We start from the raw sequence: 25,514 nt of genomic DNA, 5'->3' as shown, positions 1-25,514 counted from the left end.
TCAGAGGACTTTTCTTCCCCTGGGTCAGCCAGGGGACGGGAAAGGCACGCGTATTTTTGAGAGTGCTTCATGCAAAGCATCTTTTTCTTTTTCAAAAGGGGGCTCAACCGATGCCAGTCAAGTGGGGTGTGTGTGGCCCAGTTAGTGGCAACGAAGGAGACTGTGGTTGGAGTCCCCTCGCTGTGTCTCTAAAAGAACCAAGATGAACAAGTCATGGCTCTCAGAGGACTTTTCTTCCCCTGGGTCAGCCAGGGGACGGGAAAGGCACGCGTATTTTTGAGAGTGCTTCATGCAAAGCATCTTTTTCTTTTTCAAAAGGGGGCTCAACCGATGCCAGTCAAGTGGGGTGTGTGTGGCCCAGTTAGTGGAAACGAGGGAGACTGTGGTTGGAGTCCCCTCGCTGTGTTTCTAAAAGACCCAAAATGAACAAATCATGGCTCTCAGAGGACTTTTCTTCCCCTGGGTCAGCCAGGGGACGGGAAAGGCACGCGTATTTTTGAGAGTGCTTCATGCAAAGCATCTTTTTCTTTTTCAAAAGGGGGCTCAACCGATGCCAGTCAAGTGGGGTGTGTGTGGCCCAGTTAGTGGCAACGAAGGAGACTGTGGTTGGAGTCCCCTCGCTGTGTCTCTAAAAGAACCAAGATGAACAAGTCATGGCTCTCAGAGGACTTTTCTTCCCCTGGGTCAGCCAGGGGACGGGAAAGGCACGCGTATTTTTGAGAGTGCTTCATGCAAAGCATCTTTTTCTTTTTCAAAAGGGGGCTCAACCGATGCCAGTCAAGTGGGGTGTGTGTGGCCCAGTTAGTGGAAACGAGGGAGACTGTGGTTGGAGTCCCCTCGCTGTGTTTCTAAAAGACCCAAAATGAACAAATCATGGCTCTCAGAGGACTTTTCTTCCCCTGGGTCAGCCAGGGGACGGGAAAGGCACGCGTATTTTTGAGAGTGCTTCATGCAAAGCATCTTTTTCTTTTTCAAAAGGGGGCTCAACCGATGCCAGTCAAGTGGGGTGTGTGTGGCCCAGTTAGTGGAAACGAGGGAGACTGTGGTTGGAGTCCCCTCGCTGTGTTTCTAAAAGACCCAAAATGAACAAATCATGGCTCTCAGAGGACTTTTCTTCCCCTGGGTCAGCCAGGGGACGGGAAAGGCACGCGTATTTTTGAGAGTGCTTCATGCAAAGCATCTTTTTCTTTTTCAAAAGGGGGCTCAACCGATGCCAGTCAAGTGGGGTGTGTGTGGCCCAGTTAGTGGAAACGAGGGAGACTGTGGTTGGAGTCCCCTCGCTGTGTCTCTAAAAGAACCAAGATGAACAAGTCATGGCTCTCAGAGGACTTTTCTTCCCCTGGGTCAGCCAGGGGACGGGAAAGGCACGCGTATTTTTGAGAGTGCTTCATGCAAAGCATCTTTTTCTTTTTCAAAAGGGGGCTCAACCGATGCCAGTCAAGTGGGGTGTGTGTGGCCCAGTTAGTGGAAACGAGGGAGACTGTGGTTGGAGTCCCCTCGCTGTGTTTCTAAAAGACCCAAAATGAACAAATCATGGCTCTCAGAGGACTTTTCTTCCCCTGGGTCAGCCAGGGGACGGGAAAGGCACGCGTATTTTTGAGAGTGCTTCATGCAAAGCATCTTTTTCTTTTTCAAAAGGGGGCTCAACCGATGCCAGTCAAGTGGGGTGTGTGTGGCCCAGTTAGTGGAAACGAGGGAGACTGTGGTTGGAGTCCCCTCGCTGTGTTTCTAAAAGACCCAAAATGAACAAATCATGGCTCTCAGAGGACTTTTCTTCCCCTGGGTCAGCCAGGGGACGGGAAAGGCACGCGTATTTTTGAGAGTGCTTCATGCAAAGCATCTTTTTCTTTTTCAAAAGGGGGCTCAACCGATGCCAGTCAAGTGGGGTGTGTGTTGCCCAGTTAGTGGAAACGAGGGAGACTGTGGTTGGAGTCCCCTCGCTGTGTTTTACATGCTTTTAGAAGGGCATGACATGGCTTGGAGGTTGACTTTCATCATCTGCAAACTGTTGGCTACCAAAATGCTGCCTTTCCAACAAATGTGGTTATAGACAATGAGGAACATACTGATGAAGATGAGACGCAGATAGCCGATTGGGATGACAACTTAAATATTCGGTCAGGGCAAGAAGAGGCTCTGTCTGAGGGGGAGGGGAGTGCAAACACAACAATTGATGATGAAGTCCTAGATCCCACCTACTGTCAACCCACAGTCAGACACTCGAGGAGGTCAACAGAGGCGGTGGAGGAGGATGCAACCGACGTCGAAGTAACCTTGCGCCTTCCTGGACACAGTCGGAGCACTGGTAGCACGTCTACAACTGCATCCTCAGCCAACACTCTGCCTCTGAGCATTATTCGGGGTGGATCAACAGGTCGCATGGCCTCTAAGCCTTGCCTAGCCTGGTCCTTTTTTGACATAAAAAAAGATCGCCCTAATTATGTGATCTGTAACATTTGGCATGGTTATCTTAGTAGAGGTCAAAACCTCAGCAGTTTGACAACTTCTTCCATGAATCGTCACATGAATAAATATCATATGGCCTGGTGGGAAGCTCACCGTGCTGCAATGCGGCCTAGCGGAGCCAACCATCCACCGCCTGCCCCTTCCAGTGCATCCGCGCGCTCGTCATCTTCTAGGACTGTGGGGACAGCTGTCACACCTGTTTTTCCACCCACAACTTCCACCACTGTAACCGCAACAGGCAGTTTGCTTGGTAGGTCGTCAGTTGGTTTGGAAGGGGAAACAAGTGATTGTGTACAGCTCTCTCAAACATCGATAGCACCAACGTTGGATGAAGGCAACATCATGTCTCCGCCTGCACTTTCCTCACAAACCTGCATTTTTCCAGGGACACCCTACTCAACACCGTCTACACACAGCAGCCAGATCTCTGTCCCTCAGATGTGGTCAAATAAAAGGCCACTTCCTGCGACCCATGACAAAGCTAAGAGGTTGACTCTATCCCTCTGTAAGCTGTTGGCTACCGAAATGCTGCCTTTCCGCCTAGTGGACACACAGGATTTTAGAGACCTTATGTCTGTCGCTGTGCCCCAGTACCAGATGCCTAGTCGCCACTACTTCTCTAAGAAAGGTGTGCCCGCGCTACACCAGCATGTCACACACAACATCACCGCTTCCTTGAGAAACTCTGTGTGTGAACGGGTGCATTTCACCACCGATACTTGGACCAGTAAGCATGGATAGGGACGTTACATGTCGCTGACTGGGAACTGGGTAACTATGGTGATAGATGGTGAAGGGTCTGCTGCACAAGTCTTGCCGTCCACACGACTTGTGTGTCAATCCTCTGTCTGTCCAAGTTCCGCCACTGCTTCTGCATCCTCCACCTCATCTGGGTCCTCCACCTCCGCCCCAAGCCTGCCTGGTCAGGCCACCAGCGTTCTCACTGCGCAGAAGGAATCCTGCAACCCTCATTACTATGCTGGCAGCAGAGCGCAACGGCATCAGGCGGTCTTTAGCTTGACATGTCTTGGGAATAAGAGTCACACAGCTGAGGAGTTGTGGTCAGCTCTGCGGTCCGAGTTTCATAAATGGTTGTCTCCACTCAACCTGCAGCCTGGTAAGGCCGTGTGCGACAATGCTGCAAACCTGGGTGCGGCCCTTCGCCTGGGCAAGGTGACACACGTACCTTGTATGGCTCACGTGTTGAACCTTGTCGTCCAGCAATTTTTAACACACTATCCCGGCCTAGATGGCCTTCTGAACAGGGCACGAAAACTGTCTGCTCACTTCCGCCGTTCAAGCGCCGCAGCTGAGCGACTTGCATCGCTCCAGAAGTCTTTCGGCCTGCCGGTTCATCGCCTGAAATGCGATGTGGCGACACGCTGGAATTCAACTGTCCACATGTTACAGCGACTGTGGCAGCACCGCAGAGCCATGGTGCAATACGTCATGACGTATAGCCTGGGCCAACGAGATGCAGAGGTGGGGCAGGTCACCCTGATGGAGTGATCTCAGATCAAGGACCTATGCACCCTTCTGCACAGTTTCGACATGGCGACGAATATGTTTAGCGCTGACAATGCCATTATCATCATGACGATTCCAGTCATTTACATGCTGGAGCACACGCTAAACACTATTCGGAGTCAGGGGGTGGGACAACAGGAAGGGGAGGAACTACAGGAGGTTTCATATGCGCAAGACACAACAACATCACCAAGGTCCAGACGTTCATCATCACCAACGCGGCAGGCATGGGACCATGGGGGACAGGGATCAACAAGGGTGCATGGTAGCAGGAGAGATGTTGAGGAAGGTGCAGGAGGACATGAAGATATGGAGGACGAACTGTCCATGGACATGGAAGACTCAGCAGATGAGGGGGAGCTTGGTCAAATTTCAGTTGAAAGAGGTTGGGGGGAGATGTCAGAGGAAGAAAGAACGGTTAGCACCTCTATGCCACAAACACAGCGTGGACTTGGTCCGCATGGCTGCGCAAGACAAAGCTAAGAGGTTGACTCTATCCCTCTGTAAGCTGTTGGCTACCGAAATGCTGCCTTTCCGCATGGTGGACACACAGGATTTTAGAGACCTTATGTCTGTCACTGTGCCCCAGTACCAGATGCCCAGTCGCCACTACTTCTCTAAGAAAGGTGTGCCTGCGCTACACCAGCATGTCGCACACAACATCACCGCTTCCTTGAGAAACTCTGTGTGTGAACAGGTGCATTTCACCACCGATACTTGGACCAGTAAGCATGGATAGGGACGTTACATGTCGCTGACTGGGCACTGGCAAACTATGGTGAGAGATGGAGAAGGGTCTGCTGTACAAGTCTTGCCGTCCCCACGAGTTGTTTCAATCCTTGTTCTGTATGTAGAAGTTAATACACTGCTTCTGCCTCTTCAACCTCGTGTGGGTCCTCCACCTTGGCGCAAACCCTGTGTGGTCAGGCCACCCTTCCTTGCAACTGCGCACAAGGACTACCACACACCTCCTTACTATGCTGGCAGCAGAGCTCAATGCCATCAGGCGGTCAAAGTTTTACTTTGAAATGTATGGGAAATGTGAGTCACACCGCTATTCCAGAGAATAGTAGTCAGGCAGGGTCAAAACATTAATTGAGGAACAGGAACAGAATGGGACGGCCATGACTTAATCAGAAAACAAGCAGAGGTGAAATGCGGATCGGCCAACAAGGTACATAAACAGCAAGCAGGAAAAGTAGTCAGGTAACAAGCACACAAAATCATAAAACTGAACTGGGGGTAAAATTAACCAGAGGTTCATAGCTATGTCTGGCAGTGGTCTGCAGACAGGATGGGCATAAAAAAGGGTGTGGTGTCTTCACATTGGTTGTAGCTGAATGATGGTAATTCATCTGTGAGATACCCACCAGCTACATTCAGCCAGAGATTCTGCATCTGTCAAGGTAATGCAGCCCAGTGGGTGAGCATAACCTGCGTCCACCTGCGCCGCTGGCATCGACTCCTCTCCCATCATCAGCACTATGCATGAAAGGAACACGTTGTCACCTGGCGACTGGAGTACAAATTGCCGGAGCGGACTCCGTTGGTGACTTAACAGCCGTGTGCGGCAATGATGCAAACCTGTGTAAGACCTGTTAACATTTATATGTATATATATATATATATATATATATAGGTTAAAAGACTGTTTGGTGGACTTCCTTGTGTTATGCTGCCACCTGCTGCTCAAGTGACTAGATTGAGTCTGGAACAGGAGGAGGAGGAGTCTACATGTGGCTGTGTTTTTGGCAGAGAGGAGTGTGCTGGAGTCGGCTGTAAGATAGAAGGCCTCAGTCTGCCCTGTTTTTCCGAGGTCCAAGTACCTCAGAGTGTTGCGTGGTGTCTCCCCCAAGACACAGATCCAAAGAGGCTGGATGTGGAGCGAGGAGCCAGGCAGCACGTGCAAATTACAAAATTACAGATCCAAAGAGGCTGGATGTGGAGCGAGGAGCCAGGCAGCACGTGCAAGTTACAGACCCGGGACAAAGACTGAACTTTAGAGGTGTCTGCCAGCGGAATACGGGCCCCAACGGTGACGAGGTACCCCACGCTGAAACCTGCAGTTAAGTGTGCACACTACTTTTAGTTAGGGACAGATAGGAAAAGACTGCACTGTGTTATACGAGTAAGATAACAAGGACTCTGCGTTTTTTTGTTTAATAAGGATTTCTGTGTTTTGCTTTTGGGAGTACAATCTGAGGCTTTCTATCCTTGACAAGTTATTCAAAGTGGTTGTATGTATATTGCATTATATCTACTGCTGTGCACATTCCCGCTTTTCTTCCCCCTCCTTTCCCGCACTATTCCTCCACCTGTGTTGTGCAATACATTATTAAATTTGCATTGATTAACCCCCGTGGTTCCGTGCAGTCCTTGCGTATCCCGTTACCTGCAGTATTACATTTGGCGTAGTCGGCAGGATACGCAGGCTGGTACGGAACAATGGACGGACAGGGGGGTGTCGCTGATGGAGGTGTTCTAATACAACCTGATGGGGGAATACCAGCAAGGCAGCTGTCCCTGGGGGCTATGCTGACCCATATACCAAAATTTACTGGCAGCAATGTTCCTCTCCATGACTGGCCGCAGAGAGTGAGGGGCATGTTGAGAGTAGCAGGAGTGACTGCAGAAAATCAAGGGGAGATATTGTTGATTGCCCTTGAAGGCCATGCTCAAGAGACTATTTTATTGCGCCCTGAGAGTGAACGAAAGACGTTAGAGCAGGTGGTGAAGATTCTTGAGAGAGTGTATGGCGGGAAACCAGAAGCAGGAGATTTACAGGCGCAACTGTTCTACAGGCTGCAGGGTGAAGAAGAAGGTCTGCCACAGTATGCAAATGCACTCCAGAGAATAATGAGACAAATGCTTACAGCAGAGCCAGAGCTAGCACAAACCCCCGGTTATGCTGACCGTACCCTGCGAGATCAATTCCTCCGCGGATTACATAACCCCAAGATCAAAGGTGCCCTCCGTGAACGGCTCAGGGTAGAAAAAAAACTAACTTTCCAGGAAATATTGGAAGAAGCAGTCTCCCGCACACAAACTGAAAATTGCGACCCGCAGAACGCCTTGGGTGAAGTTTGTATGCATAAGGTAGTCCCGGGTGAGAAAAACCGAGAACCGAGCCAACTTGAGGCTAAAGTGGATCAGTTACAAGAGACTGTTACTGCTCTACAAGAGTTGCTGAAGAATATGCAAGCCCCGGCGTCAGAAGTAAGAACGACAGCACCGCGGCCAAATACCCGCACGCATACCTATCAAGAAGAGAGGGGACAGATCGAGCAGAGACGACCGAGACCCGCTGAAGACTACCGGTGTTGGAACTGTGGAAATCGGAACCATTTATTCCGACACTGTCCGGAGAGGAAGACTTCTCAAGAAAGACCGCCGTTAAACTAGTGCCTCCCTCCATGGATGGGCACATGGCGGGGAGACCAACTGAGCTCAGAGAAAACCAACGCCCTGAAGATATAGCAGCCTGCACGCCGACGATCACGGCCGAATTTGAAGGGAAAGAAGTAAAATGCCTGATGGATACTGGGTCCCAAGTGACCACCATGCCAGAACAGTTCTTCTACCAACATTTTGGACAAACTGTATCCATTGACAAAGGGGCACATATCAAACTGAGGGCTGCAAACAATCTTCCCATTCCGGTTGTAGGGGTCGTGTGGATGAACATACGTGCCTGTGGCCAGAACTTAGGCAAAAAAGGGATTGTGTTAACGGAGGGCCGGTACGACAGAGAGGTGCCAGCTATCGTGGGCATGAACGTCCTGAAAGAATTAGACCAGTTGCTCTTCAACAAGGGGGGCTGTGATTACTGGAAGACGACAGTTGCTAACAGGCCTGCCCAAAAGGTCTTCCAACACCTTATCCGTGCCCGAGGACTGTGGAAGAATGGTGGGAGCCGCTACCCGGTGGGGAGGGTTCGAGTCCCAAGACAGACAACAATTACTCTACCTCCAAATCGTGAGACAGTCCTCACCTTGCCAGTCGGGGCCCACCGTACACTCGAGGGGATGGAGGTGTTGGTGGAGCCTTACCGTGGTGAAGAGAACGGAGACGAACCGTTGGTGGCTCGCACTTTAGCAACAGTAAGAAATGGAAGGGTCCCTTTCCGTTGCGTGAACACCCGTGAACAGGCCTACACCTTGACCTCGGGAGTTGTTCTGGCCCATGTCTACCTGGCGCCCGAAGAGGTGGCGGCTGCAGAATCGATTGAATTGCAGCCCATGGCAGGGGAAGCCTGGACTTGGGTTCTTTCTATGGAAAGAAAAGAGAAACCCACTGATCAATGGAACAGTCGCGTCATCTTAGGGCAGATGGGAGTGGACCTGAGCCCCTTCGATTCGGAGCAAGCCCAAGCCATAGAGGACTTTATTTGGGAGAATCAAGCCACGTTCTCCCGTCACGCAGAAGATTTCTGCTGTACTGACAAGATTCAGCACGAAATACCCACAGGAGATGCCCCACCGATCAGGGAAAGGTACAGGCAAATACCCCCAAACTACTACCAAGAGGTAAAAGAGCTTTTGGCGCAGATGCTGAAGAGCGGGGTGGTAAGAGAAAGTCAGAGTCCATGGGCTGCCCCAATCGTGCTGGTCAAGAAGAAGGATGGGTCTACCCGCTTCTGTGTTGACTACCGCAAGCTTAATGGATGCACGGTTCGTGATTCCTACCCTCTGCCCCGGATAGAGGAGTCCCTGTCGGCGTTGGGAAAGGCACGTTACTTCTCCCTCGATCTGGCCAGCGGATATTGGCAGGTCCCTGTGGCAGAGAAAGACAAGGCCAAGACCGCATTTATTGTACCCATGGGACTCTTCGAGTTCAACCGCATGCCGTTTGGACTAAATAATGCCCCAGGAACCTTTCAGCGCCTCATGGAAAGTTGCCTTGGAGACATGAACTTCGAGGCCACATTGATTTACCTGGACGACATAGTAGTGTATTCTGCAACCTTTGAGAAACATCTAGAAAACCTGGGCCAAGTGTTTCAGCGGTTACGGGCCCATGGGCTTAAACTAAAACCAAAAAAATGTCGGATCTTTCAGGAAGAGATTGAATATCTCGGACACAAGGTGTCGGAAGCCGGCGTACAGCCCTCCGATGGGAAAGTGAGAGCAGTGCTAGAATGGCCCACACCCAGCACAGTGCGGGAGGTTCGAGCTTTCCTGGGGCTAGCCGGATATTACCGTCGCTTTATCAAAGATTTCGCGAAGGAGGCAGAACCTTTGCACGAATTGCTCCGAGGCACTGCGAAAGGACCAAAAGCACAGAAAATTTGCTGGGGACCAAGACAAGCAGAATCCTTACACCGATTGAAAGAGGCCCTGGTTAGCGCCCCTGTGCTTGCCTATGCAGACTATAACCTCCCCTTTCGGTTGTATACAGACGCGAGCCTCTACGGCCTGGGTGCAGTACTGGCCCAGGTACAGAATGGTACTGAACAGGTGATTGCATATGGAAGTCGGACGTTGCGAGAAGCCGAGCGCAACCCCGAGAATTACAGTTCCTTTCGGTTGGAATTACTGGCACTAGTATGGGCAATAACCGAAAGGTTCTCGGAATATCTCACGGGAGCTCAAATTGAAGTCTATACGGATAATAACCCCCTGGCTCACATCTCCACCGCCAAACTGGGAGCAATGGAACAGAGGTGGCTGGCACGACTGTCCAGATACAATTATCATGTGCAGTACCGCTCTAAGCATGAAAATCAGAATGCGGATGCCCTTTCTCGTGTTACCACCGAAGCCCCAGTGGGGGAGAGAGATGAACAGTTGGAGGAAGACGAAATTCCGGACTTTAGTAAATTCACCGCTCAAGTGGTAGAGGCTCGTATGCTGGAAATTACGTCGGGCACGACATCACGCCTGCTTGGCCAAACCAGAGAGGAATGGGTGAAAATCCAGTCATCTGACCCAGAACTGCTTCAAGTGAAAGAGTGGGTGATCCAGCAGCGCAAGCCTAGAAAGGAAATACGGGCCACGCTGTCACACGTGGCCCTCCAGATTCTCAGCCAGTGGGATAAGCTGTCGGTACAAGAAGGGATGCTGTATCGGAAGGTGCACCTAGCTACAGAGTTGGAAGTACGGTGGCAAGTAGTGATACCCCAGAAGATGGCAGTACCATTGGCCCGAGAGGCGCATGAGAAGGGAGCCCATTTCGGACCGGACAAGACTTACCAGTGGTTGCAAAGAATAGTATACTGTCCTCAGATGCTTCGGGCAGTAGAGAAGGCCTGTAAACTGTGCCGTTCCTGCGAGTTAAGTAAGGCTCCTCCACAGCAAGCACCAGTACAGACTATTGTAACCAAAGAGCCGTTGGAAGTACTCATGATCGATTATCTCAAGATTGGCCACTCCCACCGGGGCTATCAGTTCTGCCTTGTGATGACAGATCACTTCTCCAAATTTGCGGTGGTGACGCCCACCAGAGATCAGACGGCTGAATCAGCTGCTCGAGCCATCAGTGATGACTTTATCCGGGTGTACGGCTGCCCCAAAAGAATACATTCTGACCAAGGAGCTTGCTTTCAGGGCAGTGTCATGAGAGAGCTGCAAAGGATTTACGGAATGCAGAAGTCAAGGACTACGCCTTATCATCCGCAGGGCAACGGAGCCTGCGAGAGATTTAACCGGACCCTCCTACAAATGCTACGCACGTTGGAGGATGATCGTAAGAATCACTGGCCCGGCTATCTCGCAGAACTCGTGTGGGCGTACAATAATCGTGTCCACTCCACCACTGGGTACACCCCATACGTGCTACTGTTTGGAAGAGCCGGAAGAGGCATTGAAGAGCTGAACCTAGCTCCCCCCGAGATCAGTGAAGGTCAGAGCGTAGGTTCCTGGGTTGATTGTCACCGTCGACGGCTGGAGACTATCCATCGAATTGTCACCAAGCGGTTGCAAGAAAAGACACACCCGCAGCGGAAACCTGTGTGTGAAACCCCGTTCTTACCAGGAGACAGAGTACTAGTTGCAGAGAAACACCCGAGACACAAGTTGAGCGAGCGCTGGAAAACAGAGCCGTACATTGTGATCAGAAGAATCTCGCCCCATGGATCAGTATACGAAGTGAGAGGCGAGCAAAGAGGCGGCACCCTCATCCTGCATCGTAATATGCTGAGGCCCTGCTATTCAGAAGACAGGACCAGACAAAGTACCCCGGAGACGGTGCCTGTGCCTGTTCCTGTTACCTTCGAAGAGGGCTCTGATGATGAAGAATGGTGGCGGGCCCCGACCAATCCAACAGACTGGGAGAGATCCACACCCCCATCCGTTCAAGACACAGGTGCCACCCCTGCAGAGCAGGAGTCACTAATCTCCAGAGATGGGGACGAGAATACTGTACTCCCTGATACGGCGCCGACGTCTGGCGAGTTAGCTGTGGTGCCACGCCGGACTGAGCGGGCTAATGCTGGTATTCCCCCTGATCGGTACTTGGCAGATGAATTTGTGTGTTCTGTCACTGAATCCTGTTTTACGACATTGGCTCCCAAGCAACAGGTTGTGAAGCAGGGCAGGAGTTGCCACCGTGTGCCCCTTTGCAGAGTGCCTCAGGAGTGTATCGGCCGGGACGGCCGAGGTTAAAGAGGGGGGGAAATGTAAGACCTGTTAACATTTATATGTATATATATATATATATATAGGTTAAAAGACTGTTTGGTGGACTTCCTTGTGTTATGCTGCCACCTGCTGCTCAAGTGACTAGATTGAGTCTAGAACAGGAGGAGGAGGAGTCTACATGTGGCTGTGTTTTTGGCAGAGAGGAGTGTGCTGGAGTCGGCTGTAAGATAGAAGGCCTCAGTCTGCCCTGTTTTTCCGAGGTCCAAGTACCTCAGAGTGTTGCGTGGTGTCTCCCCCAAGATACAGATCCAAAGAGGCTGGATGTGGAGCGAGGAGCCAGGCAGCACGTGCAAATTACAAAATTACAGATCCAAAGAGGCTGGATGTGGAGCGAGGAGCCAGGCAGCACGTGCAAGTTACAGACCCGGGACAAAGACTGAACTTTAGAGGTGTCTGCCAGCGGAATACGGGCCCCAACGGTGACGAGGTACCCCACGCTGAAACCTGCAGTTAAGTGTGCACACTACTTTTAGTTAGGGACAGATAGGAAAAGACTGCACTGTGTTATACGAGTAAGATAACAAGGACTCTGCGTTTTTTTGTTTAATAAGGATTTCTGTGTTTTGCTTTTGGGAGTACAATCTGAGGCTTCCTATCCTTGACAAGTTATTCAAAGTGGTTGTATGTATATTGCATTATATCTACTGCTGTGCACATTCCCGCTTTTCTTCCCCCTCCTTTCCCGCACTATTCCTCCACCTGTGTTGTGCAATACATTATTAAATTTGCATTGATTAACCCCCGTGGTTCCGTGCAGTCCTTGCGTATCCCGTTACCTGCAGTATTACACCTGGCTGCGGGCCATCCTCAGGGCAATGTGACACACGTGCCTTGTATGGCTCACGTGTTGAATCTGATTCTCCAGCAATTTTTAAAACACCATCACGGCCTACATGGCCTTGTGCAGCGGGCACGCTCGCTATGTGCTCACTTCCATCGTGCGCACACAGCAGCTCCACAACTTTCATCACTCCGGAAGTCTTAGGGTCTGGCAGTTAAACGCCGGAAATGCGATGTTCCGACACGCAGGAATTGGAATCTGCACATGTTGCAGCGTGTGTGGCAGCACCGCAGAGCCCTGCTGAAATACGGTATGACATATAGCCTGGGATAACTTGATCAAGAGGTGGTGCAGATCACGCTGCTGGAGTGGTGTCAGATCAAGGACCTATGCACCCTGCTACACAGTTCACAAATGTCGACGAAGATGTTTAGCACTGGCAATGTCATTCTCAGCGTGACAATTCTGGTCATCTACATGATGGAGCACACTGTAATTATTATTCGGAGTCAGGTGTTGGGACAAGAGGAAGGGGAGGAAGTACAGGAGGAGTCATATGCGGAAGGGATAACAAGATCTACGAGGTCCAGATGGTCAGCGGCACCTATGCGGCAGTCATGGTGAGGGAGAGGGATTAACAAGGGCGCATAGTATCAGCAAAAAGTGTTGATGAAAGTGCAGGAGCCCATGAAGAAATGGAGGACGAACTGGCGATGGGCATGGAAGACTCAGCAGATGAGTGAGAGCTTGCTCACATTTCGGTTGTGCGAGGTTGTGGGTAGAGGGCAGAGGAAGGATGCACGATTCTCACCTCTCTGCCACCAACACACCAAGGACTTGGTCCTCCTGGATGCACAAGACACATGAGCGCCTTCTTGCTGCACTACCTACATAACCCTCGGATTGTATGAATTTGAAGTAATCCTGAATACTGGGTTGCCACACTGTTAGATCCCCGGTACAAGACAAAATTTGGCGAACTAATTCCTGCCATAGAAATAGACGCACGTATACAGGAGTATCTGCAGAATGTGGTACGCAATCTTAGATCTACTTTTCCACTAAACACCAGTGCTGCACAGAGTGAATCTCAACGCTTTGTCATGGATAGGAGGAAATGGTCTTTTACTTGTCCACATGGGAGGGACCGAGGGATGGCTGCTGTGCTGAGATGGCGTTGAGTACGGTGTCCCTGCACAGTTGCACTTTTGGTCATATCCCAAAATGAGTTGAAAAAGGACAGATGCTGTTGGAAAGGGGAACAGGTGTGTTGGAAAGGGGAAAAAAGTTTTGGTCCGTGGATTTGGTGGTTAAGCAACTGTAACATTTGCTGAAGAAACAACATCTGTTACAGTGGGACTGGCAGATTTGGATAAAGTGGTATATACTATGTTACCGCTATATAACGAAAATTAATAAGAAAAGAAAGAGAAAGGTATATATCCCCATCAGCAGTCAGTGTCCACCGTGCTCCCAGATGGAAAAGGAGAGGTTGGCAACTGGAAGGTTTGGTGGAGGATACAGAGCTGTGTGGCTATGAAACTAATAGTAGCCTGAACCGAGTTAGACGCCATTCGGATCTGGAGACTGTGAGCCCTGTTAGCGTCACAGGGTCCACATGCCCACCCAGCCCAGGAACTCCCTGTTAACAACACAGGGGCCATTGAGTACGCTGACCGTGTGCGTAGGGGCCACACCTGTGGACAGCAGGCGCATCAGCAGCAGCAGGCCTGTTAATGCCACTGGGCTGCACAAGCAGGACTGTTAGGACAGGAGCTGGTCTTAACCGTTCTGCGTTACCAACTGTGGTGGTGGCCTGCATCCACCACCCTATCCCTGCCTACCTCTGGCCTAAAGCCGCAATGGGTTCAACACATGGAGGTGTGCTCTTTCGGAGCATAATAGAAGACTGCGCACCTCCTTGTTGGCTCCAGCCCCTTTTATAACCTGGGTCCGCCCCAAACCAGGGTGAACCACAATGCACCTCCTGGAGACAAAAGTAGAGTGACACGTCATCAGTGGCATAACTAGCGTCCTATTTGGAAACGCAACTTCAATTATGACCTCATGGCTGCCATGACCCAAACACCTCACCAGTCATCGTCTGACCATCAATAATGCGGTGACAAGTCATAGGTGTGGGCCTCTGCAAGCTATTTGGGAGGACACCTGATGCCCTGTGGTCTATATGGGACCCCCACATCAGGGCCAGGGCCAAAGAGTTCATTACCGGACCTAGTCTCTGATGCAGGAAGTGCCTGAGCATGCTCAGTAGCATGAAATACAGTCTCTGAAAAAAGACTATCAGCTTTAGCATGGTGTCTAGGCACAAAACAGGACTTAGACCCGGCACGGAATGCAAGCACCTGTGCAAAGAGGCTTTTCACACTTAGTGTGGGAGCATGCGCTGTATCCCGAAAAGAAGACTTAGCGTCAGGAATAACACAGTCAGGCTGAGCATACTCACTACGCGAAACACTGTAATTATGCTTCAGCTGGGGTACATCGGCACACGCATGCGCACTAGCTGACTCTCCACACTTAGACGTGGAGGGGAAATTTGTCTTGGAGATGCTGTCTATGAACAGAAGGAAAAGCTAAAGGAAGCCTGACTTTCTATCCCTCCGAATTATGAAATGCAGCAATGAATTCCATGAGTTTGCTATAACATTAGCGTATCAAAATGTGCATGAGGGTGTGATGTAGAGGTGCTAGAAATAGCTTGTCACCAGTGGGGCACTAATGGAATACAACAGCCAGTTCTATGATGCCACTAAATGGCAGTATTTTGTGCTATCATTATAGCTTATTAAAAACAGAGCAGGAGGTTGTCATGCAGAGGTGCTGCACATAGATTTGCAGTAGTGTGAATAGACAAAAGTACAATAGCCACGTTTAGGATACAACTAGGTACACTGAGTGTTTGCTAGTATAATGGCCGAGTTTAAAAAAGTTTGAGTGTGCAATGCAGGCAGACGTGCTCTGCAAATGTCTTTGCACTAGTGGGACTATAGCAAAGTCCAATAGCCACATTTAGGATGCCACTAGGTACACTGAGTGTTTGCTAGTATAATGGCTTAGTTATAATGAGTTGGAGTGTGCAATGCAGGCAGACGTGCTCTGCAAATGTCTTTGCACTAGTGGGACTATAGCAAAGTCCAATAGCCACGTTTAGGATGCCACTAGGTACACTGAGTGTTTGCTAGTATAATGGCTGAGTTTAAAAAAGTTTGAGTGTGCAATGCAGGCAGACGTGCTGCAAATAACGTTCCAATACTGTGAATAAACAAAAGTACAATAGCCACGTTTAGGATACAACTAGGTACACTGAGTGTTTGCTAGTATAATGGCTTAGTTATAATGAGTTGGAGTGTGCAGAGGACAAGAGGGTACAGTGGCAGGATTGTGGTGCTCTGGGTAGAGGAAAGGAAGCCTGCCTTTCTATTCCCTCCTAATGGTGAAATGCAGGGAGGAAATCCCTGACCTTGGCTACACAGACGCTGTTGCTGTTTGCAGGACCTGTCACCTATGGCTCTCTGACCCTGCCGGTTTGAGCCCTTAAAAGGACTGCTATAAAGTGCTCTCCCTAAGCTGTCTAACGCTGTGTATGCAGCGCATACAGCTGTATCGGCTATAGGACTCAGGAGGACGGAGCTGCGACAGTGATGTCTGACACCAAAGACGCAGAAGGCAGATAATGACGTCCTGGAAGAAAATGTCCGGTTTTATAATGCAGGGACATGTGACATGGACATCCTATCACACATGCCGTTGCTTCTCTGGCTCAAAGTCCACTTAGCTGTGTGTGTGTCTGGGATTGGCTGACATGCTGGCCCGCCCCACAAGACGCGCGCGCTTAGGGAAGGAAGAAAAGAAAAAAAAAAAAAAACAGCAGTCATCTGAAGGCGCTGTTCACGCACACTATACACTGAAATGTGATAATAGTGTGATTCACAGAGTGACTTACACTATTACAGCAGAAACCAAGCTATGATTTAGCTTGTTTTTTGCTGCTAGAACCGTTCTCGAACGTTTCTAGAACTATCGAGCTTTTGCAAAAAGCTCGAGTTCTAGTTCGATCTAGAACATGCCCCAAAATCACTCGAGCCTAGAACTGGAGAACCACGAACCACGAACCGCGCTCAACTCTAGTCATAGTGAACCATTTCAAAGGTGCCGCGGCTTGACTTGGGCTTTAATATATGCCCTGTGTATAGTGTCGCGGGCGGAGGAGGGGACGCCGCGCTCTCCCTCTGCTCGGGTCCGGCTGCCGCTGCGGCTGCTGCGGCCTGCTGCTGCTGCTGCTCGGTGGCTCGAGCGATGGGCCGGATCCCGGGGACTCGAGCGGCGCTCCTCGCCTGTGAGTGAAAGGGGATTGGGATTTGGGATAGTTTATTGTCCGTGACGCCACCCACAGTTGTGGTGATTAAGTGGACACCACCGCTGCTCTTTCTGGGGAGCCCGGGAGTGATGGTATGGAGCAGCCAGTTGTTGATTTGCCCCTCCGTGGGTAGGGGGTTTGGTGGTCCCGGGACCCAGTGATGGGGTTGGTATGGTGGACAGGCGGGTATGGGGCCTGTGGAGGTGCAGGGGCGCAGGGACAGCGCTGTGCCGCACGGCATGGAGGTACTCACTCAGCCAGTAAACACGACACAGTTCTCGGTAAACAAACGGCTGGTTGGACGGGTCCCTCGGACGGTTACAGTGCTGATGTTCCCTGCAGTTAGCGGTGACGGTCTCTTCCCTGCACCTATGTAAAGTCTTTTTGGTAGCGATGGGTTCCCACCGGTTACCCGCTCCCCGGCCTGGACATGAGCCGGAGGAGCCCCTCTCTTGCCCGCAGGCGCTGGCCCTGGGAAACTGGTGCCTTGGCAGTGGCGGTGTCTCCCCTTAACGGTCGGACTGTTGCCTTCAATCGGGACTTGGTTGTTAGGAGACAGAGGTCCCCTTCACTGACGGATTTGGCAAATTATGGCGACTCCTAGCCTTGCCGGGATCCGAAAGGCCCCTGCCCTGGTGCTGACTGTTCTTCGTATACTGCTCCGGTACCACCGGGTCACCACCCGTCCGCGGTCCTTCCAGCAACCTCCAAGCAGTCCCCCTGCAGACTATCACCGCCGTCTGCTGACCTTGCTGTCTCATTCCGGGGCACACACCCGGACAAACTTCAGGCTTTCTTAACTGACACTTTTCTGTCACTGTCCTCCTCTACCACTTCACTGTTTACTCCTTCACTTCCCTAGCTTGACTGCCTGGTTTTCCCACCTCCAGGGCTGTGAACTCCTCGGTGGGTGGAGCCAACCGCCTGGCCCACCCCCTGGTGTGGACATCAGCCCCTGGAGGAAGGCAACAAGGATTTTAGGTTAGCCTAGGTGTACCTGCCGGGAATGTGGGGTGCATGTGATGTTGTGACCTGTGACCCCTGGCTTGCCCAGGGCGTCACAATAGCACCACTATTGGTTGTGTGCTTGTTACTGTTTTTACTCACCTTATGAGCTTTCGCTCATTTTATGCATATCTAATAAATGTTATATTTTAGGTCTTGTTTGTCCTATTATTTCATTGCTCCTCTCAGATTCAGCTATTTACTACTTCTGAGACCTAACAATCACATAATCACTAGCACAGTAGGAGGAAGCACTGCCAGTGCTTCAAAATCTGTATATACAACACTCATTTGGGACAAAGCAAAATAAGAAGGACACTGGACCAAAGAGGGGCTGCACAGTGGGCAGATGCAGACTAGGTTTATGCACTGATGATCTTAGCATTTATAGTAATATAGGAGTTGTGTTATCACCCTGCAGGAGATCTCATGGGCACGGCCATGCAGAACCTTGATCGTCTCCTGGCCATGCCATATGGATGTGGAGAACAGAACATGGTCCTCTTTGCTCCTAATATCTTCATCCTGCAATATCTGGAGAAAACTCATCAACTCAATAATGAAATCCAGAGCAAAGCCAAGAAATTCATGGAGAGCGGTGAGAAATTCTACATTGATTTGTATTACATTTTATTTCCCGACGCCAATAAATTCCATTAATACAAATCCTACACAGTAGAATATGGATTACATGGAAGATGTATATAGTATAAAGATTTATTTCTTGCTTTTCACAGGGTATCAGCGGCAGCTTACATACAAACGTGACGATGGGTCATACAGCGCTTTTGGAAAGAGGGACAAAGAAGGAAACACATGGTTCGTCTATTTTGCTATAGTTGAATTTGCAGAGTTGGATTTAAAGAGGGTTAATGAGGATTTCTGGGATTTTAAAATATGGCTAAACAGCCGTAAATGGGTCAAAATAGGAAAAAGTAGCCATTACTTATCTATTACATTCCCTGCTATTCAAATGCTACCTCTCTGATAGCCCCTGCCAGGACTGTAGAGATGGACCCATGATCATTATTCAGTGTCTGCTGTACCTAATCATTGAATCGTATTAAAGGGAATCTGTCAGGTAATCTCTAGTACAATATTGTTATCTTTAAATAGGGATTAAAGGGGCGGTCCGGGCTAAATTTATAAGTCTGCAGTCACACTGTGTACTGCGAGGATTCACCGGCTTCTGAGCCAGGAACGGCGGTGACATGACCGCCATTGTGCGTTATGCATGCTCCCGGTCAGAACCTGACTAGTGGGCCCAGCCTCGCTCTATACAAGTGTATGGAGTGGGCGCATCCAACTAGTAGATGTAGCCATCCAGTGGGCGAGGCCTCACTCAATACATTTGTATAGAGCGAAGCCAGGCCCACTAGTCTGGTTCTGTCTGTAAATATACATAGCACACAATCGCAGTCACGTGACCGCCGTTGACGGATCAGAAACCAGCGAATCCTTGCAGTGCACAGCGTGTATTCATAAGTCTGAAGTCACATCGAGTGACCGCAGACTTATCACTTTAGCCCAGACAACCCCTATAGGCTATGTTCACACAGGACTTTTTTGGTATGTTTTTGCTGCGTTTTTTAGCCACATATTTGCCTTGGTTTTATGCAAATCCATGCTAATAAAAAGCTGCTTTTTACAGTCCCAGCAAAGTCTATGAGATTTCTGAAATCTCATGCACACACACACAAACTCATCGGGTTTTTTTCATGACTGTTTTGTCAAATACCTGCGTTTTTGGTCAGGTTTTTACAGAATGAGCATGTCAATTCTTTGCTGCAGACTTGATGCATTTTTTCATTGATACAACCCATTTTGTAGAAAGAAAGCAGCAAATCCGCACCAAATCTGCAGCAAAAACGCCACTAAAAAACACGCATAAAAAGCGCACCAAAAACGCACCAAAAACGCAGATGACTCAAAGGAGATTTCCTGCCACAAAATCAGGTTTTGGTCAGGAAAAAAACTTAACAAAAAAGCCCTGTGGGAACATAGCCTAAAGGAGACCTTTCAGGATCAGTACATTTTATTGCTCTAAGTTATCCTGTTATCTTGTTGTAACTTCCATAGAATTCAGTGTGAAGTAATAATTAGTCAAGTGTATGTAAATACAAGCTGCATATGCCCTGCTCCTCCCTCCCACCTCTCAGTGCTGGCATCAGTGAAAGTAAATCTGAACAGAATTTGCACTGCTGCCCCCTCACACCCCTCAGCAGTGATAGAGAATGCACTTGGACCTGAGTGGGGGGAGGAGTGAATATGCAGATTGTATTTTCATACACTTGACTAGTTTGCAGAAGACAGTGAATTCTAGGGAGTGGGAGTGTGATGCCCTGGCAAAACCAGGGTGTCACAGAGCCTGCAGAAATCCAGCAAAGTGCAGGCCATTCTCCTCCTTGGTAACCTGATCCCACACCAGTGCAGCAGGACAAACACCCCCCCCCCAGGGTAAGAGCAAAACAAAGCAGCAGAGGAGGGGCTGGAGCAGAGTGTGTGGGGAGAGGGAGAGGAGAGGAGTCCGGAGTTGTAGCTCCCGGGCTGCTACAGAAGCGTGCTCCAAAAGGGCCGGGGCAGGCTGTTAGTGTGGAAGGGACTTGAGGTGACCAGGGCAGGGTAGTGGCCCGCCGGTATCGAAAGAGATCCCGGATCATTGCAAGGGAGTGGACTCCCCGTTCCCGGCCGAGGAGGAAAGAAAGAGAAAGAGTGGAGAAAGAGGCACCTGACTGCATGGAAAGAACAGGGGTCTGCTGCACCGTGTGTGGGACTTAAACACACTCCGTACCGAAGGCTGCGGACTCCGGCAGTTTCTAGTTTACCAGTGACTCTGTGTGGTTCAATTGTGAGTACAATAGTGCCATCAGGCACCGCACCGCAGCACTGCGCCCTGCAGCACGCTCCCTCCTACCGGGCCCCGGGACACCAGCCCCTACCCATGGAGGGGCCACCACCTCAGCTGCTCCCCGCCATCGCTCCCGGGAACCCCCATCACCAGCAGCGGTGGTGCCCACCATCACCACAACCCCATGGGTGGCGTCACAACCGACAACCCACCACCAAATCTCCCCCTTTTCACTCGTGGGCGAGGAGGCGCTGCTCGAGGCCCCGGGTCCGGCCCCGTGCTCGAGCCACCGAGGAGCAAAAGCACCGGACCCGAGCGCCAGCGAACCCCCCAGGTGAGTGACGTTCCCCCCAAAACCCCTCTCTGCCCGTAACAGGAGCTTACAGCAAGATAACAGGATAAATTAGAGTAATAAAATAATAAAAGTTACTGATCCTGAAAGGTCTCCTTAAACCCTATGTAAACATAACATTAGTATTGTACTACAAAATCCCTTGACAGATTCCTGTTAATGAACTGTATCTACATATATAATTGCCTTATTCTGTCTGTCTGTCTGTCTGTCTGTCATGCTCCAAAATTGTGTCCTTATGGTGACACAAAGCTGATTGGCCGCTGTGCTCGCCATGGCCCCGCCCCCCCACACGGATTGGCCTCTTGCCCTGGCTCTCTGCAGGCCCCGCCCCCCTCACGCAATGCACGCTCGCTCTGGCCCAACTGACACGGCGCTCCGTCTCCCAGGTGAGTACACACACACACATCAGATCACACTCACTCTCACACACACCTCCACATCACATCCACACACTCACAACATCCTGGGATATCGCAGACATAACCTTGTGAACGCTGGTAACCATTATACACATCGGGTAACTAAGGTCCCTTGGTTACCCGATGTGTATCATAGTTACCAGTGTACACCGGCTCACACTCACTCTCACACACACCTCACACACACATCACATCGCATCCACATACTCACAGCATCCGGAGATATCGCTTGCTTCTCGGCCTCGATACTGCGCTGTTGTGACCTTCCAGGACCTGCCGGAGGATCACATGGCCAGAAGCATGTGGTATCTCCGGATGTTGTGAGTGTGAGCGTGGATGTGCGATATCGTCAGTGTGTGTGTGTGTGAGTGTATGCGATTGGGTGTGTGTGAGTGTATGCGATCAGGTGTGTGTGAGTGTATGCTATCGGATCTGTGAGTGTCGGCAGAGGAGCACGGCGTGCTGGAGGAGGCTGGGAGGAGAGAGGCTGATCTTGGGGAAGGCTGGGAGGGGCTGATGCTGGGGGAGACTGGGAGGGGAAGGCTGATGCTGAGGGAGGCTGGGAGGGGGAGGCTGGGAGGAGAGAGGCTGATCCTGGGGAAGGCTGGGAGGGGGAGGCTGATGCTGGGGGAGGCTGGAAGGAGAGAGGCTGATGCTGGGGGAGGCTGGGAGGAGAGAGGCTGATGCTGGGGGAGGCTGATGCTGGGGGAGGCTGGGAGGGGGAGGCTGATGCTGGGGGAGGCTGGGAGGAGGGAGGCTGGGAGGAGAGAGGCTGGGAGGAGAGAGGCTGATCCTGGACAAGGCTGGGAGGGGGAGGCTGATGCTGGGGGAGGCTGGAAGGAGAGAGGCTGATGCTGGGGGAGGCTGGGAGGAGAGAGGCTGCTGCTGGGGGAGGCTGATGCTGGGGGAGGCTGGGAGGGGGAGGCTAATGCTGGGGGAGGCTGGGAGGAGAGAGGCTGATGCTGGGGGAGGCTGATGCTGGGGGAGGCTGGAAGGAGAGAGGCTGATGCTGGGGGAGGCTGATGCTGGGGGAGGCTGGGAGGAGGGAGGCTGGGAAGAGAGAGGCTGATGCTGGGGGAGGCTGGGAGGAGAGAGGCTGATGCTGGGGGAGGCTGATGCTGGGGGAGGCTGGGAGGGGGAGGCTGATGCTGGGGGAGGCTGGGAGGAGGGAGGCTGGGAGGAGAGAGGCTGGGAGGAGAGAGGCTGATCCTGGACAAGGCTGGGAGGGGGAGGCTGATGCTGGGGGAGGCTGGAAGGAGAGAGGCTGATGCTGGGGGAGGCTGGGAGGAGAGAGGCTGCTGCTGGGGGAGGCTGATGCTGGGGGAGGCTGGGAGGGGGAGGCTAATGCTGGGGGAGGCTGGGAGGAGAGAGGCTGATGCTGGGGGAGGCTGATGCTGGGGGAGGCTGGAAGGAGAGAGGCTGATGCTGGGGGAGGCTGATGCTGGGGGAGGCTGGGAGGAGGGAGGCTGGGAAGAGAGAGGCTGATGCTGGGGGAGGCTGGGAGGAGAGAGGCTGATGCTGGGGGAGGTTGATGCTGGGGGAGGCTGGGAGGGGGAGGCTGATGCTGGGGGAGGCTGGGAGCACGATGGGGGGTGCGCAGCATGGGGGATGGAGCACGTTTGGGAGTGCGCAGCATGGCGGATGGAGCACGTTTGGGACTGCGCAGCATGGCGGATGGACCACGTTTGGGAGTGCGCAGCATGGCGGATGGAGCATGTTTGGGAGTGCGCAGCATGGCGGATGGAGCACGTTTGGGAGTGCGCAGCATGGCGGATGGAGCACGTTTGGGAGTGCGCAGCATGGCGGATGGAGCACGTTTGGGAGTGCGCAGCATGGCGGATGGAACATGTTTGGGACTGCGCAGCATAGCGGATGGACCACGTTTGGGAGTGCACAGCATGGCGGATGGAGCATGTTTGGGAGTGCGCAGCATGGCGGATGGAGCACGTTTGGGAGTGCGCAGCATGGCGGATGGAGCACGTTTGGGAGTGCGCAGCATGGCGGATGGACCACGTTTGGGAGTGCGCAGCATGGCGGATGGAGCACGTTTGGGAGTGCGCAGCATGGCGGATGGAGCACGATGGGGGGTGCGCAGCATGGGGGATGGAGCACGATGGGAGGTGCACACCTCCCCCCAAGACACACACACACAACACACCACACACACACTGGGAACCACAAACACCGCCGTACACAGACACCCACACACACAGACAACGCTGCACACACACAACACCCAACACACAAACACCACGGCATACATAAATATACGCACATACCATGCAACACACACACATTGCACAAAACATACCTCCCCCCAAAACACACCACACAAACCGCGCAACACACACACACAACGCTACAGACACACAGCGCTCCACAAACAACGCAACACATGCAACACACATACAACACCGCTCTCACCCCCCGTCACACCCAGACAACACCCAGAACATGTACAGCGCCCTACACAAACACTTGGTAACTACACACAACAACATCTATATATATATATATATATATATATATATAACAAAAATCATACATGAACTACACATTACGTAAATTCTAGAATACCCGATGCGTAGAATCGGGCCACCTTCTAGTATATAAATATTACCATTGAGGCAGGTGATTTCCTGCAGAGGTCACAGGAATGATGGATATGACGTCTTCAGTGCCAATCTCAACGGAACCCCTTAAGCAACAATGGATTTTCTATTTTATGATATTACCAAATTGCAGCAGTGAGGCCGTTTTTTTTATATCCCAGACAACCTTTAAAAGAAAATATTTTTTAACTAACAGGAGGTATAATAGATTAGATGTTTCCAGACTTTTTTCTATGTCTGATATTGCATTTTCTCTGCTACATTTGGAACAATAGAGAACTTGCAGCAGAGTCTCTATTTCGGCCTCTAGATTTTCCCGTTTTATAGAATTTTGAAAGCACCAACTGTCATCTCCTATCTCAGTAATGAGAAAATCTGTCTTCACTGAACACAGATTTTATCCATGAGCTAAGATAGAAAGAGCCATTCGATGAGGACAATTAAGCAGATTTCTCTGATAAGATATATCACACAGCTGCATATATACATGTCTACTACTGATTAATTAAATAAAAATTAAAGTGGTGGTTACTCTTTGAGATTTATTATTGTATAGAAATTAATATGTTTCTACAGGTTGACTGGTTTTGTAGTGAAGTCCTTCAGCAAAGCTCGACCCTATATCTTCATAGATGAAAGTCACCTGAACCACTCCTTCTCCTGGCTGAAGAAAATCCAGCAAGACACCGGATGTTTCCGCAGTGTGGGCAGACTCTTCAATAATGCCATGAAGGTGAGCAGAGGACAGAGTGATGGGGGGAACTGAACTAGTCTTGTCTCAGGATATGGTCCCTTGCCAGATCTTTAAAGTATATTTTCTCTGATAAATAGTCTGCCAGGTTTGCTAGAACTACTTCTTGACCACCCATAGACTTTAGCTATTTGGGGTCAGCCCACACTTTACTCTGCACTGATGTTCTAAAACATCAATACAGAGAAAACAGCTTACAGTAAGCTGTGCAGCTGTAGAAGCTGTGATCTGTTTGTCACACACAGCCAGACTACCCACAGAGAAGGTAGATGTTTTTTTTTTATCATGTTTGCCTTCTTGATTGCTGTATATACAACACTGAACAAACGCTTATGTATATAGATTCGGAAGCACTGAGAGTGCTTCCTCCTCTGGATCCAGTAATCATATAATCACTAGGTTTAGGAAAGGAGCACAAGGGTTTAAATAACATAGACAGCAAAAACACAATGCATAACCTTCAAATATATTTATGCTAAGGTAATAAAAATGTATATGTCCAAATAAAATAATAAAAAGAAAAATACTAAGAAAAGTATAGTCTGAGGTGAAAACCTTTCTCCTTTCGGAGACCTGACAAAACAATCTGTCTGTCAGTTAGGGGTCTTATAGCTGCAATCCTCCTCTGGGAAATATTAATATTGTGTCATGATTGACTCCTGGCTCAGCTGGAGCTGAGCCTTTTTTTTTTTAGTTTCACTTCTGATGCAGGTCACGTTAGGGGTTAATCCT

General features: G+C 50.6%; 1 protein-coding gene across 1 annotated transcript in view; it reads left to right on the top strand.

The window, feature by feature from the left end:
• Positions 1-25,514, top strand: part of LOC142312619 (alpha-2-macroglobulin-like) — a 179,396-nt gene that overhangs the window by 127,760 nt on the left and 26,122 nt on the right. Inside the window, exons 24-26 of the mRNA XM_075351614.1 lie at positions 18,219-18,395; positions 18,535-18,616; positions 24,608-24,764. Coding sequence (XP_075207729.1) covers positions 18,219-18,395; positions 18,535-18,616; positions 24,608-24,764 — 416 coding nt within the window. The remainder of the gene's footprint in view (positions 1-18,218; positions 18,396-18,534; positions 18,617-24,607; positions 24,765-25,514) is intronic.

The sequence above is a fragment of the Anomaloglossus baeobatrachus genome, chromosome 5, assembly GCF_048569485.1.
Source record: "Anomaloglossus baeobatrachus isolate aAnoBae1 chromosome 5, aAnoBae1.hap1, whole genome shotgun sequence".
NCBI classification, from domain to species: domain Eukaryota; kingdom Metazoa; phylum Chordata; class Amphibia; order Anura; family Aromobatidae; genus Anomaloglossus; species Anomaloglossus baeobatrachus.
The sequence above is the reverse complement of the archived record's forward strand: the minus strand, read 5'-3'. Positions and strand labels throughout refer to the sequence as shown.